Consider the following 16677-nt stretch of genomic DNA (forward strand, 5'->3'; position numbering starts at 1 on the left):
GCTTTTCAAATATTTTTTTTTATATTATCATATTTTTATTTTATCTAGATATATTAGAAATATCTACAAATCAAATATTTATTATGGATTTCACATCTCAATCATTTTTTATTTATCTCTCGAGGTTTACCGTTTTCCTGATGAACTTTCGTACGGATTCTTCTTTGCAACTGCATATAAAAATGCAAATCCTAATACGAGACAATATAATTTCAAATATTGTATAATATAATACATTATTCTCGATTTTTTCACTTTAAATTAAAGTATTTCTGCTGAACCAATTCATCAACTATGTATATATTCATCAACTAAGGTATTGCTTGCATTTCCATTTGCCTTAACCTAATTTGCTCAAACCATTTCCGTAGCGAATAAACTCCAGCTTCTGTATCAAAGTCCTCCAAACACTATTTTTCGTTTGTATCACCCAAGTAATTTTATATTGTATTTATTCTAAAATGTTTTAAACTCATAGCTCAAATGAAATAAACTTTAAATGAGCCATTTTTTAAATAGTGGCGGAACTCCTATTTTCAGTTCCGAAAACACTACATATTTCTGTTTGACTTAATTCACAAATTTTTGTTACTTCTTTTTAATTCGATATGTCCAGAATCTCAGAAAAGCAGAATAAACTTATTAGAGGCCACCAGTTTTTTTAAATATCTCAAAACAATAATGTTTTGCGACATATTTCTCGAAACGATGAAACTGAACTTTCAAATATAACGGCTCAAATATTGGGCAATAAAAACAGCACTATCAACACCACAGCTAAAAGCTTCATTGAGCTGCCTGGTTGGTTATAAAAGTCAATCTTCTTCATCGTCCTTACACATTTTATCAACAGATATGCAATTCCTTTATCATATTCGACTTCGAGCCCTATACTTCATACAATTATGTTGTAATTACATTTTTAACGACACATGTTTCGCAAATCTTCCGAATTCCTCTTTTCCTACACACAACTTTTATCGTACACATTAAAACATACGTGGGAGTCGAACTTTGCTTACCAACCGACACAGGAAATTAGAACAGAAAATTGTTCCATGAAAGTTAAATGCGTCGTTTCGGTAGCTGTTACCAGTACCAAAAATTTCGGTCCACGCAAACACGAGTTTTCGGTCGCATCTTGTCCCGCACTTTGAGAACCGATCGAAGGACCCGATAAAGGCGAGCACATACAAAGGATAATTAAATTAATCAACGATACTTATACGTTTGTGCGTGTTTTATTGTTGCCGGTGTTAATTTATTAGCTGTGCCAGCTTTGTTGCCAGCCTCGTTTAACACAGTGGGATCGATATCTGTGCAGAATAATCGTAAATGGCACTGTTGTTACCATTGTTTCCCAACGACGAAAGCTCATTGTTGTGTACGCCCATTATTGTATCGAATCTCAACAAAAAGCCGAATGGAGATTACTTCCATTTTGAATGTCTCCCATGCTCCCAACAAAAGATTTTTTCCCTATGTGGGACTATTTTTTTCATCTTTGTTCTTAATCGCCAGCCATCTCGAACCTTCCCTCAACGTGATACAGTTTGAACTGCTTATTTTCTAGTTTTGCATAAATGGCTTTTGATGCTTTGTAATCTAGTTTATATATTATAAAATTATCGAATTTTTCTAGGGAACAAAAATGTGCGGAATGTTAGTTGTAATTTTAAAATGTAATGCGAATATTACATGTAAATGTAATATTCGCAAAAATGACGTAAATATCCCATTCAATGTTCTTATTTGTTACGTTTTATTATATACCTTATATTACGAATGTGTTTAGCCAGTGATGACGTATGGATGTGAAGCTTGGGCAATGAACGCCAAGTTGCTACACAAAGTCCAATGGACTTAAAGAAGTGTGGAACGCTGTATGCTTGGCATAACGAGGAAAGACAGGAAACGAAATGCGTGGGTGAGAAGTATGACAGGGGTAAGGACGAAATCACACAGGGAAATACGGCACTTCGTGTGCATGGCTCCCCGCTGTGGGGTGGTCTCCTACATTTCTTCAAATATGGGATACACCGTTATCGATCACTGTCAAGCAAGGATAAATACACGGATACAATTTTACCGAAAACAATCCAGAGGGTCATTTTGGGGTGGGGCGTGCTGGGCGTTCCATGAAAATGTGCAAGGCACGGCCCATTGTTTTCGCATGTTTAAAATTATCTAAAAAAAAACACGTGTCACGTGCATCACTGTGTGTTTTCGCCCTATTGGATGTAGTGAAGATATTAAAATGGAATTGGGCGGGCCTCGTGGCTAGAAGAATAGACGAAAGGTGAACAAAAGAAGTGCTAGAATGGTACCCGAGAGAAAGCAAAAGGGTAAAATTAAGACCTCAGGGAAGATGGGTAGACGAAATTAGGAAAATGTGTGGGGTGAGTTGGATGAGAGCTGCGCAAAACAGAGACGAGTGCACGCGTGTTGGAGAGGCCTTCATCCAGCAGTGGATGGTGAATGGCTGTAGATGATGATGATTTATATCTTTTTCTTTACTCAATTTTTAAATGGCAAAATAAATTTTCATTCGGCACATAAAAGCTTTTTTTAAAATAGAATATCTTTATTTTTTATAAATATCAAAATATAGAAATGATCAATAATGTCTTAATTTTTTTACACTTATTTACATGACCATACATACGTTTATGAATATTATTACTACTACCACTCTCGATACTCACCAATAAATGTCATCCATTGATTATAATAAATAGTGTCCAATGTGTAGGCATATGAAATTTGACATACAAAATTTAAATAAAAACCACCTCGTTTTTTTTTTATTTCGTGCGTATGGCTCATTTGCGTATTGTCTCTTCACCACCTACTTTCAGACTAACATAAAGGGTTAATCAATCATTGATGTGTCTTTTGTCTGTGTGGGTCTGATTGATCAAAATCCAGAACTGCCTGCGGTGTGGCTTTTCTGTCCATAGTTTGGCTTTGCGCTCAGCCACAGACAGATCACTTGTGGGTAGCCGAGACCCTTCGGTGATCTATCACCTCAGGGTGGGTTCTCACATCCGCAAGAACACCCTGCGGTGTGTGCCCGTCACTCAAACTAAACACAATCGATTGACATATGTGCACAGATATTCCTATATGATGCGCGAATTATTTGCTCGAGTGATTATCCTAGCTTGGAACATTCTAATGTCGTTCCGTTCTAGGAACAAAACGTAATATGGGCTACATACTCGTTGTATGATTAATCGAAACTGCTATACAACTATCCCTCGGTTATACTTTATAAATTACATTTATTCTAGTAGTGGTTTTTTATAGACTATATATCACATTTTATGTAGCTTAGATTCACATCTTAGTCCCTCTCACATATGAGAATTGTTGCATGTAGTAATTTCCCTATTGTTTTTTTCGTTCGTTATTTATGTGTATTTTGTAAATTAGACATTAAATATATCGAATGTTTCTTATGTTTTGTATATGTGGATGTTTTGTGTGTGTGTGTGTTTTTTTTTTATTCAGGCTGTTATTGTTTATTTTGGGTAATACAGAAGTTGTATTACCTGGTTACCAAAAAAGTATTGCCTTTTATTTGCTTTAGCTCTAGGCGTTCAGTGTCGTTTTAGTTAACCATAGTTCCTGACCCAACCCTCTCAAAAAACTAAGGTGTAATTTGTTTACTATTCATTTTTCTATCAACATTTTACATTTTACATTTGAAACATGCTTTACACTTATTTTGCCACTTTAGCTACAAACATACTCGTGCTAAAAAATAAAGACCTTCTACAGACTCCTACATCGGTTGTCCCAAACGCAATGCACAACAACCCCAAAAAATATGACCACTTGTCGACACTCACCTCGGCAAGTGGTCTCGTTGCTTTGGGCGACCGCACAACAAGATTTGGGTACGTATTTTGTGATTTCATTGTGTTTTGTTCATTTTTACTCACCGACGCCATACTTTCAAGTCGCTTACGGGCAACGAACAGCGAGTCCTCTAATAGCTCACATAGACCTACCTCTTAGATCCGTGTGTTTAGTTTGGCTTGCCAAAGCGACTTGACCAGTGTTTTAGTGCAAATTAATACCTATTATTGTTCTACAATTCTAGTGAATTTATTATTTTTAAATTAACCTTTTAATGAAAATAACTCTTTCTCTCTCATACCTCCTCCTCTTATCTCAATAATATATCTTTCTTCAAGCACATATATCAAAGACAAACACACTCGTATTAAATTATATATTGTAATTAAGTTGAGGATTTTAAGAAGCTAGTAAATAAAATAAAAGCAGAAACAAATATTTACACGGTCAAAAATAAAATAAAAAAAACCAGCAAAATTCAACTTCACTGATGATGTTGTCCCACCAGCTGCATATAAAATCAGGAAGAACATGTTTGTCCAGAACACACTACACGTAGTGAAAAACCGACATCCATACAACATAATTCATCGTACACGCTCTCTCTGCTTAAGAATGCCTTTTATCCATACTTGATATAACAACTAAAGTAACACGCCAAAAGTAACAACAAATAAAACCGCATGGAAAAGCATCGCGTGCGTGAAAAAAAACTAGACCTCAAAACCAACCACAGTCCAGACAGAGAGTTCAAACAGAGAATCAAAACGGCCAATAAAATAAAAACACAAATGGAGCACGCATGGCAGCCTTGACATATATTGGAGACATCATCATCATCATCATCATCCACCATCAAAACACTGAACCGAGACCCTAACCGAACTAACACCGGCAGGTGAACCTGAAGCACCGACACACCAACAAACCAACCGCTAAAGTGGCACCTCACCAACCAACCAACCACACGACACATGATAATTATATTGATGTAAATGTGTAAACACAGACCAAAACTGACACTCTTTGGCCTTTTCAACGAAACTAGTAGAGCTATATATGGTTTTTGCATTGGTCTCGTAATAAAGTTTGATATTGGGTAGTTATTTTGAAAGCATTGGTTCTTTTATATTTTATATACTGCTACCTCTTTATATATTGTCCAAGAATTATTACAATCACACTTTATAATGCAGTTTATTGAGATTTTTCATCATAAAAGCCATGGTGATTTGTTGCGTGATTTTTTCATTTATTTATATTATTACAAGTGAAGCATATATATATATTGGTATGGAATTAAGCAAGATATCGATCATATTTCAAGTGAAAGGCACGCACGCACGCACATCAGTAGCTAAATATATATGTGTATATTTATACAATAGTACATATATAATATTGACATAAATGCATATTATTTGTGTACTATTGGACGATGATTGATGCAGATTTATACCTATTTTTCTTTCAATATTTAATTATTTTGTCCTTAATGTATAAATAAATATATGTGTGTGTGTGTGGATATACTGAAAAGTGTTATCTGGCTTCGCTGGGCTGGTTTTTCATTCGTGGGTTTCTTTTTTAAGATGATAATTGTGGATATAGAGAGAGACACGCCGTGGACTTTGCGAAGGAAAGTCATCGATAAACTGGAGTGTGTTTGTCTTTGTATGTGCAGGGTTGGGCTACCACGCCAAGGGCCGGAGAGAGAAAGAGGGCCTGGGTGGACAGGGCCCGAGACTCTCGAGTCGAGACCTCTGAGCACACTGTCTACCCTTCGCCTGCGCACCACTGATGGTAAGTTATGGCGCCGGTTTGTATTTATTGTACAACAAAAACAATTCATGACTTCTCAATACATACGACGATGATCAGACTCAAACATGCCCCTCATTTGGTTCTATCAAACATTGGGATACTTCATTACAGGCGCGTTTCAGTGATACATGTACGAATCGGCCCCAATGATCCAGCGACTGTGTGCCAGACTGGCTTAATCGCCAGATTTCGTACACGAAAGCTGGGTCATCGGAGGGTGTGAGCTTGTAAGTGCAGACTGTTCTTCCTTTTTTTAGAACCTCGCTACCCCTCATACAAAAGAACACACAGGACAAACTTCCTCGACGTTTCTCCACATTTTAACGTTTTTGTCCGTTGTGCATTTCAGTCAAGGAAGAAGGTTCTTCACCTCCGCAGCAGCCGCGATCTGCTCCACTGCTTCAGTCTCCGCAGTTTTCTGGCGGCCGTCCTCAACCCTATAGTAAGTATGCGATGCTCATGCAGAGTTGTATTTCCTTCTTCCACCCCCGTCTCATCGAACTACCTTTCATTGTTCGGTCAATACTTGGCGACAATTCCTGACGCTCAACTCAAGCATTCTTCTGGATTTTATACCAAAAATTTCACAAACTTGTTGAGTTTTTTTCTTTGCACGTTAGAAGACTTCCATTGAAGCTCATATCGAAAAAAAATGAATGAGAATGATCCACTTGATTGTATTTATATATTTTTTTCTATAAACAAGCACATGTTTGTATGTTTATATTGGGAACAATTTAAACGTCCATTTTATCAAATAAATGTGCATTTAAAAAAAATTTTGTACATCAAAAAAGTTTCTGTAGATTACAAAAAAATTGTATGCATTTCTAAATGATTGCATTAGAAACTTTGCTTTGATAATTGAAAAAAATATTTGCTACCTAAAAAGCGGATGAAATGTGTATTAAAATGACAGATGAACTGCATCGGCAACATCGTGAATACCAAAATACGAACCAACCAGACATCGTGCAATATGACCATCAGTTGATCATCATTATGCAATCAGTTGTCAATTCCAGAGTTGAGGCATCATTCATATTCATACGTAATACGTAAATAAAAGTAAACAATTTTGACAGTTGACAGTTGTCAATAGCGAAAGACTGCAACGTTGCCACTTTTTGTATCTATTCTAATGCTAAAATCTGTTTTTTCGAATGATCCTTTCATATTTTTCAATGGTTGCTTTATAATGCCAAAATATTTTATTCAATGCACAATACGAGATTGTTTAATGCACCGAAAATAATGCAAATTTTTAATGCACAAATATTTTTTTTGAGGTACAAAGTATTTTTCTCAATGTACAGCTAAATCGCAGCCGTTTATATTTAGCTATTTAAGTTTTCATATTATAGAAACAGAAAAACTCTTAATATAGATTTCACAAATAAATGAAAGGCGATTTTCGCATACTGAAGTGATATAATAACTAGTGAGCGGAACGGAAGCTTGCTGTTCATTGTTAATTGTTGGCCGTGCTTTGTTAAAGGTTCGCCGAACCTTTTTTTTGCACTCTAGCTTTGTAATAAGACCCAAAACGCTCGATTCCTGGAAAAAGCATGCTCCCTATCCGGCCTTTAATAATAACCATTAAAACTTTTATAAAAAAAACCTACCTACGTATCATGTACATACAGGGCCGACGAGAGGGGGAAGCTGGGGTAAAATTCCAGGGCCTGGACTATTCGAGGGCCCCATGTCGGGACGTTCGACTGACCGATATTGATATTTTATATTATTCTACATAAAAATACATATATTTATTTAATGCTAAATGTTTATTAGTTTTCGATCCGCGCATTTTTTGTGTCCATGTAAAATCGTACCTGTTATATCATACTTTCTTAGCCAATTATTTTTAAAAATAACAACCAAACATATAGGTATTTTTCTAGTAGTTCTGATATATTTTTCGCATATTAAAAATATATTTATAATATCTTTTATTAATTTATCATAGAGCCCGGAATTATTTTTCCAGGGCCCGGGATTTCACTGCGCGGCCCTGAATATACATATACATATGTACATGAACTTTTCAAATAAAACGAGTTTCTTTTAAAATTAACTTTTGTTTGCTTCCTTATTATTCGCAAACCTTAAAATTCAACAAAACTTTCCATTTGAGACTTTTTTATTTTTTCTAGCATAGATACGTGGCCTTTGAATTAAACATATTAAAAAATTCATGTGGTAAATTAAATCATAAAAAAACAAACTTAAATTGTGTACTGTTAAATTTAAATCCCAACGAGTGGCTACTTATATGCTAGTATTCACTCCAGGTATTTGTGTTTTGTGTGGAAATTTAGGATGAGACATTGTGCCCACCTCGTTGACTCATCATAATGCTGCATTTTTGACATTTGATGCGTGGGATTTGCACCTTGCTCTGTCAAGGTCTTTCTCTGGCGATTAATCATGCTGTGTTGCTCTTTCGTTTTCGACCATATATCACAGTCTGATACATCAGTGCTTTTCAATGCGATATTTCAGAATTATTCTGTGACCCATTTATTTCTACGGTACATCTTTTTTTCATCTAAAATCGGTAAAAATGGCATGTGAATACAAAAAAACGTGTTTACGTACCCATGTACATAAATGCTATCTAATTTTTTATTTTTTTTGATACTATGTATACTATCTTAAGTCTCGCGTGGAAATCTCCATCATTTCTAACGCCTCGACACCGCATGTCATCCAATTTGATTTATAACTATTTATATTCTTGAAAACTAAACGCTTTTCCACTCAAGCTTTGAGAATATTTACGTTCATAATATAATATTGTTTTCTAAAATAACAATATTACCGGACTGTCATTTCTTGACCGAATTCCAAGAGGAAAATTCTTTTAAGTGAGTGCTGAAAAAAGTAGAATAAAAACTTTTCCAAACACATTCTTTATATATTACGCTTGTTTTTAGTTGGCATTCATCGCTAACATTCTTGTTCGTTTAAGGTTTGTCGGTTACAATTAATGTAATATATGAAAGAGACTCACCGTTGATATGATATTTTAATATTGAGATTCAGTTCGTCAGTGTTTGTCTTCTAATTATATTTATAGTTCAACGTCAATTAGAGACCATAAGCCAGTTGCGAACAACGTGTTTAGTGGGTGCCAGCGCGCAAGAGACACACATTTGTCAAAAATGATTTATTCACTTGCCAGTCTGTCTGCTGACGTAAGCTTCTCTTATTTTCAGATTCTAACTCTGATCTCTTGTTCACCCTATGTTATAATACTCATTGAAACAAACAATAGTGTTACACAGGCTTTGAGATCTTAAAAATCCTACAATATGTGTAAACACAATTTGATCCACATATTTACATATTCATATGTATATATATATGTACAAACTGGCACAGCATCCCTGGATCATTGCTTTATTTTTGATATGTTTTTAAAATGTGTGTAACATGAAATCACTCATGGCTAAATCCCACATTAATTGTATTCAAATTTATCTCTGGTAACATATTAACTGCTATCGCACGAGGCTTATAATTTCTACTAGAAATAAAATTAAACAATTTAATCACAAGATGGTTTTAACTGGATGATGGAGATAAAATCTACATACAATGAGATTGGAGTATAAATAAATTTAGTCTTTTTTTTTAGCAGTGTTATCAATCATTCTTAAAATATTTTTCTATGTATATTCATAGAATTTGTAGATATAACATATGTGCATTTATGTATATCTATATCTATGACTACTCTACAATGGAATTAGTAGATTGATGCATAAAATGATGCACAAATCAATATGTCAAAAATAACTTGTTTAGATGACACAAATATTAATAGCAAGACTATGTCTAAATATCACTATTTAAATATTTTATTTTTATGTTTTTATTTTGCCATTTTTGCATGATTTTTTTTACATATTTCCTATTTTGTTTATATCATCATTGCCCGCACGTTAATACGCCGTGAAATACCTGGTCACTGTACTTATCTACACGATAAATATAAGTATCGTATATTTTATGAATATCGTTTTGAGATCATCAATATTATTGATTCAAATATAATATTAGCCTACAATAGCCAATTATGAAGTAGTAGCTTTTTAAATGCTTATGCCATACATGTATAGTTATAGATGTAATATAAATAAATAATAAATAATTTCTACATATAATATGTAAAACGATATTGTGTATCATTATATTAAATGATAAACATTCAGTGGATAGATTACACTGTTCGACAAATGAGGACTTTTTTTTGTTTCAGAAACGAGATATGACGTTTCTTATAGATCTATGCCCAATGAACACGAATCTGGTAATAAAAAATGTTGACTGGCTCGAGATTCGGAGATATATGGGTTTTTTATATCGCGCGATTTTTCTATATCTTGGTGTTGTTCGGTCGATTTCCTGTTCAAAATGAATATTATAATCTATAGTCGGGTATTTTTTATTGTATTGGGTATTTATATTGGAATCTATAGTATATCGGGTCGTACAGCGCACACAATCGCAATTTTACCGATTTAAAATTCAGCACACTTCCAATTAACCATTTTAAACGAAAAAAAAAAATAGTGTGACCAGAACACTATCCCAATAAACATGTTTCAACAGAAATACTCAATATAAAATAGTATTAACAGTGGGAAAAAATCCCAAGTGAAAATACGTACTTTTGATTTGAACTGAACGACTACTTAGAGAGATTTGAAAGCTGAAAAGTACTACAAATGAAAGATAAAATACCCGACTATAGATTCCGATATTCATTTTGAACAGAAAATTGACAGATTTTGAGACATCGACCGAACAACACCAAGATATAGAAAAATCGCACGATTTAAAAAACACATATACATATCTCCGAATCTCGAGCCAATCAACATTTTTTATTACCAGATTCGTGTTTACTGGGCATAGATCTATAAGAAAAGTCATATCTTGTCTATTAACCATTTTTCGTGTCGAACAGTGTTATTGGTCGAAATTTTTAATCACAATTTATTTTAATTCTTCGTACAAATCAGGTATACATTAAAAATAATTTTCACATTAATAAAATGTTTCATATTGAGCTAACCAGTAGAAAACTCGTCATTTTGTGGTTTGCTATATCATTTTAATTTATATCATTTTTTTTCACATTCGATTTTTGTCATTGTCATTATTTTTAATTATTTTATATGTATTTGAATTTAGATTTTTTTTATTTAGAAAACTTCAGTATATTTATATTATTTTGCTATTTTTAATTATTTAAAATAAGTAGTTTCTCATATTGAATTTTTCCATGATGATTTTAGAACTTTTATCAACTTTTAGAGATTCGCTATTTGAATCAATTTTAAAAAGAAGTACACAATTGAGGTGTTCCTATATAACGAATGTAATTGGAATCAAATTAGCATATAGATGTTTATTTATATGTCTCCAATTACAATTAAACCTCTATTGAATATTGGGTTAGCTACCAAATATTGTACCAGAACATAATATGTTATCCTTTTCTTTATTTATTTTTTTTTTTAACTAAGCAAATATGTAAAACGAGATTTTATTGTAATATAATATATACTACGACATGTACCTAGACCAGGTTATTTCTATCCTTTTGAAATGCAATCCAATGTCTTGTTTTCTATTTATTTTATCCGCCCACCAGGTGACGGTATTCGGCGGTACCCTGTGGACCACTACTCGTACGGAGGTAAAATTCCTGATTTGTCTAAATCCACAATCATCCAATTTAACAACACATGCTCTTACCACAGTTTTTAATCAGTAACTACATATCTTAAAAAATATGATTCGTATGTAAATGTATTTGTTTGTACGATATATGTATGTCATAATTTACTTATTCATTTACATACAGTTTCATTATTTTGAGATTTTTGTACGTCCAGGTCCTTTGAATGTTTTGTTTGTAACGTAATAATTTCCTAGGGCTAACACTATTATTGATACATATATATTTTAAACATAGGATAAAAATTGAATATTCAATCAATTTCATCAGGATTAGTTCAATTCGGTTGAAATTACTCATTTTTAACGTACAAATCAATTTTGCTTATTTTTTTTATCTAATATAATACATACTATCATCACTTTTTGCTTTTAAGATTTTTTTTTACATTTCTTAGTTTTTATTATTATTTTTATAATTTTGCAACACTATGGAGATGCTAAAATTATCGAGGTCGTAAATATTGAATTTTATATATACCAATTTTCTTGGTTTATATAAAAAATTTCACATCTTCAATGATTGCGAAATTTTTATTTTTAAATATAATTTTGTGGTTTTAGTATAATAACTTGGGTGCTATTTAAATTTACGGTATAGAAGTTTATATTTTAACACATTATTTTTGCATTAATAAGTAAACATTATATCATTAAAGATTTTATATTACCGCTTTATATACTAAAAGTAATAAAGACTAAAAATAATGGCATATATGTAGTACATCAGTTATAAGTTTTTCAATATTAAAACAGTATTTATAATTAAATGCAGCACTCTATTACGTAAACATTAATTTTTTAACTATATTTTAACACCACACTCTTACTAGATAAATAACTGTAGAATCATTATACACTTATGCATACCACTAATACTTAACGTGTGTGTATGTTTATAATGTTTACAATGTTATGGTATTCTCTGCTCGAAATTTCAATATTCGATATTTTTAAATTGAATTAAATTTTTATTATCTATCGTCTTCAAAATTATACCGACACTCTTCAATTCACCACTTTTCAAATGAATTACACTTTTCAAATGAAGCATAATTTGCCTCGTCTTCTGAAATCCAGAAGGTTTATATTTTCCATAATATTTGATGTACAGAAAATGCCGAAGACGACCAAGGAGCGGTTTCATGTGAAGGCGGAGGTCTTCTAGGCGATGGTGAGTCTTGACCTCAACTTAATTCGGCTGCATTGAGCCCTATTTTTAATTTTTTATACATACTTTAACAACCTTGCATTCCTCGCAAAAATGACATTATGACATACATAGATGAATGTTTCTTTATTTCTTTTGATTACTTGGAATCCATATAATTTCCTTTATTTTATTTTTACGCTATGTTCACGTACTATTTTTCAATTAAATAAATAGTCGTGAACACATTTTTATTTTCATAATTTATTTGTACTTTCGAAAACTGTTTCTATTTTCTTACATACTTACTAGTACTTATGAAATTGGAAACTCCTGTATACACTTAATAATTAATATATATTGATGGCCAAATTAATAATAATATATATTGATGTATATATATTAATAATATATATATATATATATATATATATATATATATATATATATATATATATATATATATATATATATTATATATATTGATGGCCAAAATGTGTATTGACTTATTATTATTCATTAGTTACCTTGGGTGTAGTTAAAACTTTCAATTTTCTCAAGCCGCATTGATTCGATCTGGTTTAATGTATCATATCATATATTGATTATATGCATCATCATGTATTGCGACAATTTATACCCAATTTCATCAGCATGCCCATACACATTTTAATCTTCACATAAGCAAATTAGAATGGTTTTCACTTTCCTGGATTGTTTTCAGTATTTTAATCAATACCAAGTGTCATAGTAAAAATGTCAATCTATTTTCTTCTCCTAATAACTTTATCAAACAATAACATGCTTTAAGGTTGGAAGTAATTTATATTTATATTTACTTTATAATACATCTAATATAGAATAAAATATGTCATGGAACTATTATGGGATTTGTACTTATATAACATCAAAAAAGGAAAATGACATGTTAAATAAATTTTATTTGTTCACAAAAAGTGAATTTGTTTTTATCACTCTGGTGATACAATATCCTAATTTACTCAACAATTTATATCATGCAAATACTGCAACTTTTAAAACTATTTTTTAATTTGCTTTTTATCACTTATTTTATATAGTAGAAGTAATTTAACATTAATGTAATAAAAATCCAGTAAAAAACTCTACTTACTTAAGTATATCAGGGCTATATGCGTATTATTTAAGTGCTCACAGCATGTTTATTAATCTCATGAGTATTTATAAATTATTAAAAACTAATAGGATACATATTTAATGGCAGTATTATATTTTACTAACACAGCATGGTTAATAAAATTTTAATTATATGGTAAATTATGATTACATCTTATGAATTATTTTCCAAATTAATTAAAATTCTATACTGCCTATCAAAGTATCTGTCTTTATTTTCAGATCTGGACTATGGTGGAGGTATGAACCAAGTTCCTGGATTATTGAAAGATGGAAGGGGTCACCGAGGCATGCCTCATCATCAAGTAATTTTATTATTAACAAAAAAGTTTTATTTTATTACATCACTTTCATGTTTATATATGTGTGAATATATTATTGAAAATTAAGGGAGGTTTACATCACGGCGGTGGACCTGGTGTTCATCATGTTGGAGGAGGCGGGGGAGCACCACCCCCTCCGCCACTGCCTCCTCATCATCATGGTTGTGTAATGATGGTTTATGGACTGGATCCGGCCACAGCTAATACTGATCGCTTATTCAATCTTGTATGTCTTTATGGGAACGTTGCCAGGGTAAATATTAAACAATTAATGTTTTTGTCGTATCTGCTATTAAAACTGCTGTATTTTTAATAACAAATTTATTTTTATTTACAGATAAAATTCTTAAAGACTAAAGAAGGCACTGCTATGGTTCAGATGGGCGACTCCCTATCAGTAGAACGCTGCGTTCAAAATTTAAATAACGTCACTGTTAATGATCACACTATGACCCTTGCGTAAGATTTTTATTTGTAATGTATAATTTTTAGTTTTTAATTTAAAATATTTTTCACAAATATAACTTTTTATTTTAGTTTTTCAAAGCAGTCATTTTTATCGGAAGTAATCAATCCATATCCATTAACTGACAAAAGTCCATCATTCAAGGAATATGTTGGCAATAAGAACAATCGTTTTCTTACTGCCGCATCTATACATAAAAACCGAATACAACCTCCATCAAAAGTAAGTAATTATTACACAATACTGAATGCTATTTTTCACAAAAATTATATATTAATTCATTGACTATTTCTCGACAGATAATTCATTTCTTCAATACACCTCCAGATGTATCTGAAGAACAACTGTTGCAGGTTTTCGCTGATTATAATGTAACACCACCCACACAAATATCTAAATTTCCGCTAAAAAGCGATAGGTAAGTGTTATCTTCGAATGTCTAATGGTCGTTTTCCGTTTGACTGATCACTATTATAATATATAGTCAAATTTGGTTAGAATGAATCCAAAGGGACTGACATTTTCTTATAATAAATTTATTGATCTTGGCTATTTCTCTAATCTAGATCATATTATCCAGATTACTTAAATTGATTCCAAATGTGTCATATTTTTATACGTTTATTTCAGATCATCGTCAGGTTTGATGGAATTTGCCAACATATCACAAGCAGTTACAGCCATCATGGCATGTAATCATGCCACAATAATGCATCCAGGTTAGAATTTATTTTTTTTAATTTACATTTTTTTTTTGTGTGTGTGTTAATTATTTAGTATATTTTTTTATTTTTTCAGGCGCCAAATTTCCATTTTTAATGAAACTTTGTTTTTCGTCTGCCCGAGCGATAGGCCCAATACCAGGTGGCGGTCGCCGCTCACCCAACTCTGACAATAAACACTCCATCAGCAACAATCTATCGGCCAATAATTCCATGTCCACTGGAAACTCTGGACGACTGTCTCCGACAAAATCTGACATGGACCATTCTCAAGACTACTAAGTTTTTTGCATTTGGTGAATTCCAATGAATTCTTCAATTCTATTTTTCCTCCTAATTTACTCTCATCGTCGATATACTTAAAACGCCTAAGTCTGATTGATTATCAACATTTGATTTGCACTCATATCATACATTTACATATACATAATTTGTTCTTATTCATACATATAGATCTATTTGTTATTATATCATTAATTGACTACAATTTGGATGGACTTTAAATGAATCACGGTTTCAGTGATCGTTTATCGCTGTTTTTAATATAAATCAAAATTACTTTTTGGAAAGCGAGAATTTTCACTCTTTAAAAATAAGCGTGTAATAATTTACATATTTTGTAATTTCATAGTTTTGAAAGCTTTCAAGAAGAATATATTTTTTGGAATGGAATAACACTTGTACTTGATGTTAACAATAACGAACTTGAACATAGATATGAAATTATTTGTTATGTATCATATAAGACTCACTATATTTATATAATATAAAGTCTACTAAAGATTTTTTTATTTTCAATTTATAACAAAAAATCTTAATATTTTTGGTGAATCGTAAATTGCACAAATTAATTTGATTCAATGATCTCACATGTATTTTTTATATTATACATACATATGTTCTTGAAATAATTTCACAATAACCATTGTTATTTGGACGTTTACTCGCAATTTTTGATTTCGATACATAATTTTTCACTATAAATTACACAAATATAATGTTTTCATTGTAACTTCGACTGTGTGTAAACTATATAAAATTTTATGATTCAACCAGACTTCTTTTCTATTTTCTATGTGTAGAATATACATATATATATATATATATATATATATATATATATATATATATATATATATATTATGTATACATATGCTGTATGTATATGTATTATATTTTAAAAAAGGCACTTTTTACTGAGACAAAATTGGATTGTTGTCTCATGCACAGTTGTTTGTGAAGCACATTTACATATGTACACAAACATGCATTTGTTTAAGAAAATTAAATCACAAAATTATTTGTTAATATATTTGTGAACTGAGATTTTCTTGCTAACAGTAAGTCTAAAAACGTTTACTACATATTATATAAATGTGATTAAAATATAAATAAATTGTATGATGTTGAGATCAAATT

General features: G+C 31.6%; 1 protein-coding gene across 2 annotated transcripts in view; it reads left to right on the forward strand.

The window, feature by feature from the left end:
- LOC143909398 (heterogeneous nuclear ribonucleoprotein L-like) overlaps positions 1-16677 on the forward strand; it is a 167511-nt gene extending 150834 nt beyond the window's left edge. Inside the window, exons 6-15 of one of the 2 annotated variants that reach the window (XM_077427361.1) lie at positions 6038-6130; positions 11357-11401; positions 12557-12616; positions 13970-14052; positions 14138-14323; positions 14408-14529; positions 14608-14758; positions 14836-14954; positions 15167-15255; positions 15335-16677. In XM_077427361.1, the coding sequence (XP_077283487.1) occupies positions 6038-6130; positions 11357-11401; positions 12557-12616; positions 13970-14052; positions 14138-14323; positions 14408-14529; positions 14608-14758; positions 14836-14954; positions 15167-15255; positions 15335-15540 (1154 nt within the window). In that variant the 3' untranslated portion in view covers positions 15541-16677. The remainder of the gene's footprint in view (positions 1-6037; positions 6131-11356; positions 11402-12556; positions 12617-13969; positions 14053-14137; positions 14324-14407; positions 14530-14607; positions 14759-14835; positions 14955-15166; positions 15256-15334) is intronic. The other variant, XM_077427363.1, reaches the window with a different exon arrangement.

Source organism: Arctopsyche grandis, chromosome 3 (genome assembly GCF_051622035.1).
Source record: "Arctopsyche grandis isolate Sample6627 chromosome 3, ASM5162203v2, whole genome shotgun sequence".
NCBI classification, from domain to species: domain Eukaryota; kingdom Metazoa; phylum Arthropoda; class Insecta; order Trichoptera; family Hydropsychidae; genus Arctopsyche; species Arctopsyche grandis.